This window comes from Podarcis muralis, chromosome 1, assembly GCF_964188315.1.
Source record: "Podarcis muralis chromosome 1, rPodMur119.hap1.1, whole genome shotgun sequence".
Taxonomy (NCBI): domain Eukaryota; kingdom Metazoa; phylum Chordata; class Lepidosauria; order Squamata; family Lacertidae; genus Podarcis; species Podarcis muralis.
The window spans coordinates 22,118,446-22,130,656 of NC_135655.1; the positions used below are offsets into that span (position 1 = coordinate 22,118,446).

Consider the following 12,211-nt stretch of genomic DNA (forward strand, 5'->3'; position numbering starts at 1 on the left):
CCCGTGGAATCAGTTGCTGCTCATTCGAATAGCAAAGGAAGTCATTTCAGCTTGGGTTTTCTGTCTGTTGCTGTTTCTGCAGTTCCTCGTCTCCCTGTTGTGAAAGAGATGGTCAAGCGGCTGCAGGAGCTCCGTCATACCGAGCAGGTGCAAAGAGCTTACGCTCTGAACTGTGGAGAAGGGGCCACTGTCAGCTACGAGATTCAGATCCGTGTACTGCGGGAATTTGGACTTTCTGATTCTGCCGCTGAGCTCTTGCAGGTATGAAACACGGACAGTAACCTCAGCAGACACTTGGCCGTCCTCAAGTTGATCAGCTATCATGATGATGATGATTTATTTGAAAATGGGACTGTATATGTAAGCCTCTTTTAAGATGAAGTGTGCAGCAGTTTAGGCGTGAGTGGAGGAAGAGATAATGGGAATGTTAGGTAGCGTTGCTGCTGTATTTTTAGGCAAGGAAAGAGGAGACTGTGTTAGATGACAGACACCCACCAAATTTCCTCATGTCTAATTAGAAGCCAGGAGATTATTCCTCATACTTCTTGGTGCTGCTCTGCCCTGGATGTTCCAAATGAATTAGCCCCAGAAAAATAAACCCCACACCCAGCATGCAAATTGCTGCTGATCATAGTAAGTCTACTTTCTAGAGCTTTTAAACCACAGGCCTGCAGAAGGATAACAAACTTGAGAATCTCAGTCTAAAGCCTGCATTGTCACATCAACATTCTTCCTGATCTTGCCAAACAAAAAAATGTGGTTCTGGAGAGGGGGGAAATAAACGTTAAAATCTAAAGATTGCTGTTCCAAGCAAGAAAGCGAGGGAGCTTTTATTTTTAAGAAAATATACTTTATAAAAAGAAATCATAGAGGGAGCCACCCAGTGGTGCTCTGCAAAACAGAGATTTGTACAGAAGAGTTTTGTGCTGTTTAAAAACGGAACAGGAGCACCACAGCTGAGTATATTTTTGCACTCTCCAAAACTGTGGCCATATGCTCCAGAATGATTGCAACTGACATGTTGTGTATTTTTGCTTGCAAAATAATTACATAGTGCAAAACCTCTATTTCCATACCTGATTGCTGACGTGGAAGATCTGCAGCTTAGGAATTCAGCTGCATTAGCAAAAGTGGTCATGTATTAGGATGTCTAACTTAACTTTTTTTGCTGCTGCAATATGGGCTGAAGACTAGGACTCCAGAAAAGCACATTTATTTATTTTTGGAGACACGCACGTGGCAGGGTCAGATAATGCAGTGTAAGCAATGCCCAGGCCTTGCAGCAGAAGTTCCTATGGATTTTTCAGCCTCTTTTGTGTTCTCTCTTACTGTTGCAGAATCCTCACAAGTTCTTTCCAGATGAGCACTTTGGGGATGAAAGCCCGCTCTTGACCTTGAGACAGCCGGGGCGGTGTCGCGTGAACAGCACACCCACAGCGGAAACCATGTTTACAGAATTAGACTCTTTTGTGGCCTTCCATCCACCGCTGCCCCCTCCCCCACCTCCTTACCACCCGCCGGCTACTCCAATCCACAATCAGTTCAAAGTCGGCTGGAAGCAAAGGGCGCAGAGCCAGCACCCCTCGCGTTCCTTTTCTTACCCCTGCAACCATTCCCTGTTCCATGCCAGAACAGCACCGAAAGGCCCCCCTCCCATCTACCTGTCTGGTGTCAAAGCCACACCTCCCGATTGCACTAACACTACAGGACTGGGAAGACAAACAGTTGCTGCCGCAGCAGCTGTGATGGCTGCTGAAAAGCAAGTAGTAAGTATGCCACAGACATACACAAACTCCAGATGCATGGATGTTAAGGTAGAGTGATGCATTGCCCCGGTGATGCGAACAGGACTTTGTGTTTGCTGAAACTGTTTGGAATTTGCCCGTACAAAAAGCTTTCGGCTTTGTCACTGAGCAGCTAGGTAGTTTTCTGGGAGTCTACCCATGGGTTATTCCATAGCATTCACGTGCAACCATGTTGCAGCTTCTGTCTTGTTTTGTGGGCCCAACAAACCATCCAGTTGGGAATATCTTTGTAATAAACACAGGGGCATTCAGACCATTGGCCTGGCTAGCTCAGTGTTGTCTATACTAACCAGCAGCTGCTCTTCAGGGATTCAGACGGAAGGCTCTCCCAACCTTACCTGGATCTGCTGAGGATTGAACCCGGGAGCGTCTGCCTACAGAGCACATGCTCTTCCAGTGAGCTGTGGCCCTCTCCCCTTACAGCGTAATGCATTTCCTCTGGCATTTGCCATGCATGGTGCCCATATGCGTAAAATAAAGCAAATAATTGCATAGTAAGAATCCACCCTTGGTTTAAATGGAAGGGGAAGATAGAGTAGCATAGATGGTAGTGAAAGGAGTTCTTGCTCTCCTTTTATAATTTATTTTTTAAAAGAAACCATCTTCTTAGGGTTTCATTCTTTTCCAACCCCCTTTAGATGCCAAGGGACAAAAAAACTGGTACAACAGAAGTCGATTTTTCCTACGGAATGTATCAGGTTTTTCAAGCTTTGGAAACCAGCATAGATGGCATCCAAAGCTGAGGATTTTTGTTTCATGATCATACTTTTAAATCAGCTTGTGCTCAGCTGAATAATGCATGGGAAGGTTCTAAAGAGATGGGATAGGCTTAAGAGAAAATGCATAGCTTAATGAGTCAAGGTTAAGGCCTGCTTGTTGTTGTTGTTTGTTTTATACAGACCAAACCTGAGCTGTAAGCAAGGAAAATACAGTGTCCAGTATAAACATTTAAAACGGGCTTGTTTTATAAATATGTCGCAGTGGCTTTTGGTTGCTGTTATATAAAACACACTGAAGACGACAATAATGGCTGGTCTGGAACAAATTAGAAAAGAAAGGCCATTGATACATTAGCCAGCTGAATCTGGTAACATTTGAGCAAAATGTGAATTTCCGACACTGAAAGTAGGATCTGTTCAGTTAACAATTCGTCTTCCATAATGGAAATAGGTCAAATTCACTTCCCGTCCGTTCCTTGAAGAATTGTCTCCTTTGTAATTATTCTTTAGAAAGCTGTGTTCTAGTCTAGATCATTTCCTCCTGCTAAATCCATATTGTTTGCTTGGTCTGAGTAACAAGATAAATATTTTATTGGACAAGGCTGACTGTGGCTGCATGTTTGTGGTAGCCGGCTTGGAATCCAGCTGTTGTTAAATCATTTGGAGGAGGAAATGATCTGTCGTTACATGTTTAGACCTCCTGAGTGCATTGTGCACCCTGCAGCTGAAAAGTCTGCATTGTCCCCTTTCAGGAGTCTGAAGGTTTAAATATTGCTTAACTCGGATGACTCCATAGCTTTGGTCAAATTAGAAGCACGGAATGGAATGGGAAGTGATTAACCAGGATTGCTTATATCCATGCATTTATTTTGCACTTAGTTGATAGTGTTTAGAAAAGAAACATGCAGAGGTCTACTCTATTAACAGCCTGGTGAGTGTTTGCTCTGTATCAGAAGAGCTGACATTCTGTTTCTTATGCTGAAGCAAGCACCATTCCGTTCAGTGGGATTGGATCCCAAGTAATTTTGTATAGGATTGCAGCCTAAATTTCTAACAAATTGCGCTGAAGAATTTTTTTACAGAACTTGATTTTCATATCTGAGTTAGCTAATCCAGTATGAAACTCCTGCCAATAATAATCAGTCCAAAATGCATTGCTATCAGGTGGAAATAATTCTATACAACAAGCCCACACATATGAAAACAGTTTCTCTGATGACATTGACTCCTGCTTCTTCCACTAATGTCAGGTTTGTTTATTAGATGGCCCAGCTGCAAAAGTCCTTCATGGAGTTAAATTCATCTGGCTTTGAGTCTTGTATATGCTTCAGTTACATAGATTTCTTGAACTGATATCAGTGTCTCTAGATTTGTTGTCAATCGTCTCTGATAACTATGTCGCTGAAGTTTAAATGTCCAAAATAATTGGTTTTGGAAGCTAATCTGTATAGCAAAATGCTCTAAAGTTGGCCACTGTAAGCCCCAAGAGTGGACTATACAGATTTTGTAGCTCAGGACCACAGCACCTCAAGGACCCCCTCTCTCCATATAAACTGACCCGGACTCTGCGTTCACCTTGCGCCTTCATTATATAGCTTCATTATATAGCCTTCATTAGATAGGCAGCGCTGATTTGTTGTGTGATTGTTTGTTTCCAGTGGCAGGTGGGCTGTAGAGTGTTTGGCGGTGGTGACCCCTCCCAAAAAAAAGCTCAACAACTGGGCAATCCCCCCCCCCAAAAAAATCCCCCCCCCCAAATGTTTGGTGCAGTTCCAAAAAATAGGGGTCGTCCTATACATGGGTGTGTGTTATACACGGGGAAATACGGAAAATAAAATAAAACTCCTCTTATAGTTGGAAATGCTCTTAAACCCATCTGTTCATGCTGATAGTACAAAAACCCACGTGTGTGTGTGTGTGTGTGTGTGTGTGTGTGTGTGTGTGTGTTTAAGAGAGCATGTGCTCTTAACATGTAGCTGTGGCCTGTGGCAAGCTTGGACTTTCTTAAGCTGAAATAGTTCTGAGGGAGGCGAAAGTATGTTGCTTATAGCTGTAACACAGGGGAATAAATAGCACAAGTAGAAATGGGTGTTCTCTTCTCTTTTCCAGGGTACTCAACCTGTGCTGAATGAACTGATGCCAGATATCGCTATGGGTGTGTCGACAATGTCTCTGAAGGACAGGAGGCTGCCAGAGCTCACTGCTGACACAGAACTGAGCCAGCCTGTTCTGGAAGTTGGGCCAGGAGCAGCCCAGCACATTTCATGCCTTCAGACAAGGCACATGCACAGTTCCCGGAAAAAACATTCAGTTGAACAAAAACTGGATTCGAGAGAGAATCCGCAGGAATACCCAGATTTCTACGATTTCTCCAACGCTGCATGCAGACCGTCTACTCCTGCCCCCAGCAGGCACACTCCTTCACCTTCTCAAGGTATCTATTTTGGCCCAGATTTGTACAGCCACAATAAAGCATCACCCAGCGGCTTAAAGGCCGCCCACTTACTTAACCACATCTCTCCAAAAAAGCTTGAAGACTCTCGGAGGGAGTATGCACTTTCTCAAGAAGGGCATCCGCATAGACAAAAGAATGAACCGATACACCTCGATGTCTTAGAACAACCTCCCCAGCGGTTGGACTTGGCATTGGCTGCCCAAGAGAATGCTGGAAATGGCCCAGTTCACGCAAGGGGGCGAACAAAAATAGAAACTGACTTAACCTATGGGTTAACCTCTGGCCGGCCTTCTCTACCTGCATACAGCTCAGAGATCCATGAAGAGCAGTCCGGCCGGAGGCTGGCAGACCTCGACCCCTTGGAGCACGAAGCACAGAGAAATGTGGATTTGGAAAGGGAAGAGGCAGTAAGCAGAGGAAGGAGGTCTCCCAGCAAACCAGACTTCCTGTACAAAAAATCTGCCCTCTGAAAACCACCTCCACTTCTTCTCTGTGCCTAAGAGTCATGAAATATCCAGTCTTTGCCACCTCTGGCCTGACTTTGGTTGGGCAAGTTCATTTATTGCCAGCTGCCACATCACTTTTTTAATTATTATTTTTGTACATACATGGCTTCCTTAGAGATGGCATGCTACCAGTTTGTTTGGAATGCTGCTCCAGAGTTTGTGTCCGGAACAGATTTTGTTAAGCCTCTTTAAAAAAAAAATAGCCGGCACCTTTAACAAAAAATGAAAGGTAGCCTTTTGCACCTGTACATTAATTTTATTTAGTTTTTGTACTAGTATGTTAAAACTTGCTGTTATATTTAAAGGACAATGTTCATGCTCTCTTGGGTGGCTTTTAAAAAAAGAATTCACCTTCTGGCTTCCTGTGCGCATTGGGTTTGCGCACTGAGATATGTATTTTCTTATCAAATGGTGACAATGTCTGTCTTTATTTTTGAATGACTATAGGAATTCCAAAGAACAGCACATCTAAGTAACTGCTCTGGTTCAGTCTCAAGCCTTCCTGGTCTACCACTAGTGCAAGAATCCAGCCTAATACGTTTGTTCTGTTTACCAAGTCCATGGCAGCTGGCCTTCATCTTGATGTAGCAAGCCCTCACTGATGTTTGTGGCCGAGGTTTTCTGTGGAAGTGAGGAGTATAACTCTCTTTGGGTTCCTTGAAATCTTCTCTCTCTCTCTCTCTCTCTCTCTCTCTCTCTCTCTCTCTCTCTCTCTCTTGCAGGCCTTGGGGGCTGACATAACACCTCTGAGAAGCACTTAGTTAACTCCTTTTGTTGGAATACACCTGGTACTGCAAATTGTGACAGTACTGTAAACACTCTCATCAATTTTTCCTTTGAGTAAGGATATGCAGGTATGGGAAGGTTTTGTACCAACCCAGGACAGTGAGAAGATGCTGCATAACACCTGACTTTGGTGTTAACGCTCCATCTCCTTAGAGGAAGCTGCCTGTCTCCAGTAGAGGCACCCAAAGGAGTGCTTTCTACCTTCTTTCTTCCACCTGTGATTAAGCAACCAAGGGCTTCAACCTTAGTGATATCACTGAGGGCTCCCGGACCCCGTCTCTTGCTTTGTGGACGGAAATCACAAATTGAAGAGGAACGCCTAAGGCTTAAATTAGCTGTAAGCAATTTAGCACTTAATTTCTTCATCCCAACCTCTTCCGTGTGCGCGCGTTTGGTTTTGTCTTTTTAAAAAGACTCTGGGGACTCTGTGCTTTTATGAACACAAAGTAAAGAGACGGGGCCGATTGCTTAGAAACGCCCATTGCTGCTAATGATGGCCATTTGGGCTGTCAGCAGTTGTATGCACCCACCATGTCTTTTCTCATGCAAGTATTGGGGAAAGCCCCAGTGCTGCTGTGTGGCATCTCCCAATACAGGCCTGACAGGGTGGCCAGCTCTAAAATGCAGATCTTCCATCACCAGAAGACCTCAGTCAGAATACTAACTAAAGGCTGTTCTAACCTTAAATCTGACTCTTGATTTTAGATACTTGACACTGTTTTAAATGTACACTTTTTCAATGTTTAATCATACTTTTGTTTTCAGCTCTAACAAGAGGACGAGCTCCTGCCTTTCAGTTGCTGTGTCCTATTTCTTTTCGGGGGCAAACACTGTTAAAGCAAACAGAAGTTCTGGATCCTTGATGGATAGTGTGTATGAGTGAGAGAGTATCTTGTCCAGAATTTTCACACTACATTAACTTTGCTACAATGGTGCAAATGCATAAAGCATAAAGTCTTCTATCCTCTGCCTTTTTAATTTTGAGGACAAGGGAAGATGAGAATCTACTATATCATCTTGTCTAGTGCTTTTTAGCTGTCTTTCATGGTATAGGAGAAGTTTGTGAGATTGGCTTTGCCTTCCAGAGAATTTTGGGACAAGACTTACCTTTGATCCACTTACTCATGCACACCGAATATATCTTTAAACCCACTCTCCCAAACAAGAGCACACAGAAACGTCCATATTCTGTTATTTCAAGTAGGTCATTTTGTCCATGTCTGAAACAGAGCCTGTTTGCTTCAGTACGTTAGTAGTGTAATGTGTGCCTAGCTCTGTCTGTGAGTTACCCGAGGGGTAAATTCTTGATCTCAGTAGTGGCTATAGAGTTGGCTGAAATAATCCACCCAGGTTTAGTTTACACATGGTTTTTACTGTGGAATAAGCTTTGTGAGAAGCTATTTAGGTGCATATTGGCTCCCAGCGAACAAAACGTATCGCTTTTGAAGTCAGGTAGTTGCCATTTCAGACCATGGGACGGCATTCTAGATGAAAGCAAATCCTGGTAAGAGACATAATTTTGTAGCATACCTTAAGATAACGGAGTTATTTATACAATGTAAAACAACTTGTATTAAGTCAGAAAGGGGGGTGCAAATGTTCCCAGAGAAATTTTTGAGAATGCAAGAAACTGGCTTCTTTACCTCTATGGCTTTAATTAAGAACTTGCTGTTTCTAATGTGTCAACAAAACTCTTCTCGGATTCTTTGGCTTATTAAACTAGATCCGTTTCCCAGCAGTGGTCAGATTGGGTTTGATCAGTTTGGTGCAGTTTTAGCAGGACCTCTGGGTAGCTCATTTATTCATCCAGTGGCATTCAACTCCTCTTGCACTTCCTTAGGCAAAGGCGTATTTTGATATCTATATTTTGATATCTATATTTATGAGCAACTGGCCAACTAAAGCCAAACTTTAATATCCATGATTCGATAGAGCAGGAGTCGCCAACCTGGCGACATTGGGCACCGTGTTGCCCACAAAGGCTTTCGTTTGTGCCCCTGGGCAGGTTCCCCAGACTCCAAGCTTTCTTTTTTTTAAAGAGGCAAGTCTCTAGTTATGGGGCAAAATGTGCTGGTACCTTCTAAGTGATTTCTGTGAAATGAAAGTGAACGTGACGTGACCACCTTGTATATTTTTCTTGACACTGACAAATGCTCCCTGTTATTAGACAGCAACAGCACCAGTGCACGTGTGATTAGTAGTGTGATCTCCATGATCAGGGCATAGCTGACTGTGGTAGGTTGTCAGGGTGCTTGTCTAATTTTGTGTTCTGCCATGACCCCCACCTTAGGAGGCACTTTGTGACTCGAGCCACCAGCACTCTCCCAAAATTTGAAATGACCCCCCTGTTCCAAGAAGGAACAGTGCAATGCAACGGTTTTGTCTGGGTGTTAACTTGGCCCGGCAACAAATTGATCAAACATGTATTGTGCCATAATTGAAATTAGTTTTACAATCTGCTGGGCAGATGATTTACTTAGAACCTCAACCGCTTGGTCCCTTTGTCCTCCCAAAAATCAGGACTCATGAGCAAATCCCAGCTATTCAGTGTTTCAGTAATTGACAACTATGCTGTGTGTTTGGCATCTTCAATGCACAATACAGTTTTAGCAGCTTAAATAAATAATCTTTTGTTTGCATGAAGCACTTTTGAATACATTTTAGGAAATTCCAAGTATTCAGTAACCATACAGCTGTGGCTTTGAAAGAGAAATAATTACTTACTGAACAATTGGTAAACCAATGAAAGATGCTTCAGTATGGAAATTTAAAACTATAATCTTGGCTATTTCTGCTGCAACAGAAGAGTCGTGTCCAAAACTGGTTTGGTATCCATCCTGCTAGGAAAAACTGTGTGTTCTAATCCATGGTTGGGAACTAGAAGTGTGTGTGTGTGCATGTGCGCACACAAACACATTGTGTTTCCATGCATCTACCTTGCGTGGGTTGTTCTCTTTTTTTAAACTTCCAGAGGTGCAAAGGGCTGTGTGGGTTGGGAAGTGACAAGGGTTCTCCTGCCAGGAGAAGGAAGTGGAAAAACCACCATGTAGACATGCCACTTTGTATCCCAGCCAATGTGTTTACAATAAGTCTTCTGAAAGTATACTGTTAAGAGTTAATTCTTCAGTTATCCTTGTTATCCTGTAAGACTACCGTACAGTGACCATCTACGTTTCATGTTTTAATTCCTGTCTTTGATCTCTTTTTTCTCCTTTAAAAAGAGAGAAAATGAAGAGACTGGCTCTTGCTTGTTATTCCAAACCATATTTTCATCTCTTATGTAACTTATTTTGAAATGGGCTATGGATGGAACAATTATTCTAGCTTCTCCCAATGTCTGTGCTTTTAAATGGTGGAGGGGCTGTGTGTGGAATGCTAGAGGAAGCTGGAGGGGGAGGGGATGCTATTTCCGTACATGTTTGTATTTCTGGAAGGTGTTAAGTGTCCATGATGTTGCGTTGTTTTTGTGCTGTTACTGGTATAAAGTCAAGTGCCTTCAATACTAAAGGCTCAGAAATTTTCTTACAACAACTTCATGTCCTATGCAAGTGTTTTTTCTACAACCTGCATAACCAGTACTTTGTAAAACTTGTTTACGCTTCAATTGTACATATTGGTTTTTAAAGAAAATATAGTATTTTTATTTAGGTACCTCTAGAATTGAATTCTAGTCTTGTGTGATGCATTGTAAAACAATACATTTCTCTTTTGAGTACCATTACAGTTGTAAAAAGGTTTTCACTGGTTCTATTTTTCTACTGTTGCTGAGAAGCATGTTAACACTGACTTTATCCTACATATAGTTGGCATTTCAAATAAATGGCTTGTCTAGAAAAATCCTGTGTAAAATTTATTTGATTCAGTCACGATAAAAGACAACTTCTGCATGCAGCATGCTAACGTATAGTAACATTTTTTCCTCCTGCCTGAGACGAAAACACATTACTGTGCACAGCTGCCAAGCCTACTCCTTCCGATTATATTAATTTCCTGTCTTGAAAGAAGTACCAACTTGTCAGTAAAATCTCAAGGCTACAAGGCAATAACTTTTATTAGGAACTAAAATGTTGCAAAGTAGCTTTGGAACTCTTCTTCAGGTTAGGTATAAAAAAAAAACAAAGGGGTAGGCAGGAAAGTTAGAAAAGACTGTATAGGATAGGAATACAGTTTATCAAAGATGGAGTACAGGAGGTGCTTTGCAGAATTAGACTGGTAGATACAATACAGATTTTGTTGGTGGCAGGGAAAAGATTGGTATATAAGAGGAGAATTCCTGGATTACAAGGTTCCAGTTTGGGGCAAGTACTCTTTGGTGAGAGAATCCCAGCAAACTAAAGTGTGTAAATCTATGTTGTTAGCCCTTTAAAATATGCCCTGTAAGTTCCAAAACTTCCCTCTTCCCTTAGCATAGAAAAAACCAGATTTGGTAGGTTAAAAATGGTTTACTTACAAACTTTCCAAAGGTCAGGTTTATGTGATTTTTCTATGCATCAGTCATAAAACACAGGCAGTAAAACTTGGCTTAGTTACAGTGTTGAAAGTTCCTAGGTGACTGGTATAGAAACACAAGAAAGTATTGTTAGAGCCATGGGGTGTGAGCTTGGAGTGACCTCTTTGCAGTGAGCTGCTCAGGCAGACTGAGGTACAATAGGCTTGATTACTCCCAAGGTGAGTGGGAGTGACCTAAGCCTGGCAAGACAGCTTACTCTATTGCATTAACCACTTCATTCATTAATGAGACTTAAGTATGTTGGTTATCTGAGGCTGGTTATCCCACAGGTTTCAGGTTATGCCAAAGCTTGCTCCGTAGTTGGATACATTTTACTTGATTCCAATAAGGCTGTTACTCTGCTGTATCTTTTCGGTTTCCCCTCACTAATGAACTAGCATGGATATTACTGTTGGATATGCATGTATAACCTACACTGAAAGTGTGTTGGGCTCTGTCTTCAGCCTCAGCAACAAGACTGGATAAGAGCCACCTACAGCTTAATCCAGCCAAGACTGGAAGGATGTGGTTATACCCCCTCTGAAGCAGCAAGTATGTAGCTCGGGGGCACTTCTGGAATCATTGCTGTTGCTCAAGGCCCAAGTAACCTTGGTAGAGTGAAAGGCCTTCTGTCAGTTCCATCTGGTGGGCCCAGCCTTACTTCTGTTGTCTAGGCTCTGGTAACCTAGTTGTACATGTGCTATACATGGGGTGGCCTTTGAAGGTTCAATATCTGCAGGTGATGCAGAATTCAGCGGCCAGATTGTTGACCTGGGTAGGACAGCCAGTCCATATAACATCAATTCTAGCACAACTACACTGATTGTGTATCAGTTTCCAAAAGGCTGGTTTTGACCTGCAAAGCCTGATGTGGCTGAAGACCACCTCTTCCCCACATGAACCAACCCAGACCCTGCGAGTATTGTGTATTAAATACTTAGTATATCAATTTTCTCACTACCTCCTACGGTGCTTTTCAAAATGCAAAACTACAATCTGTGTCAAACTAGACGGATCTGACTCATGTATTGCACTACTTCCCTTGTTTACAGCAATGTGGATGTGCATCCAATGACCTTTTGCTGAACAGAAGTTATTTCATTTAGCACATCATAGATAGGTAGTGTAACAGCTTCAAGATTAAAATCAACCACAGTGCAAGTTACCCATGTAGTCCTGAGTTTTGGCTGAGGGAATATGCAAAACAACACACTGGCACCCTAGTTATTATTAATATTCTGTTGGGAGCTTTCCAGAGTGGCTGGAAAGGCAAGGCTGCATCTAAGCAAGGCCACAGCCATTCCACTATCACTAGCATGTACCCCATTCTCCTACTTAACATTCCTTTAAATTCTCTCACAATGCAGCCTAGTCACCCCAAGCAAACTGCTCTAGTATGGGCATATTACCCCAGCCCACTGTTGCCTCCCTTCTTTGAGCATAAGACATAT

At 42.6% G+C, this 12,211-nt stretch overlaps 1 protein-coding gene across 2 annotated transcripts in view; it reads left to right on the forward strand.

The window, feature by feature from the left end:
- The window catches only part of BTBD7 (BTB domain containing 7), a 78,461-nt gene extending 68,353 nt beyond the window's left edge, over window positions 1-10,108 (forward strand). For both annotated transcript variants that reach the window (XM_028717148.2, XM_028717156.2), the window contains 3 exons: window positions 83-261; window positions 1,338-1,766; window positions 4,634-10,108. In XM_028717148.2, the coding sequence (XP_028572981.2) occupies window positions 83-261; window positions 1,338-1,766; window positions 4,634-5,449 (1,424 nt within the window). In that variant the 3' untranslated portion in view covers window positions 5,450-10,108. The remainder of the gene's footprint in view (window positions 1-82; window positions 262-1,337; window positions 1,767-4,633) is intronic.
- Window positions 10,109-12,211: the final 2,103 nt, after the last annotated feature.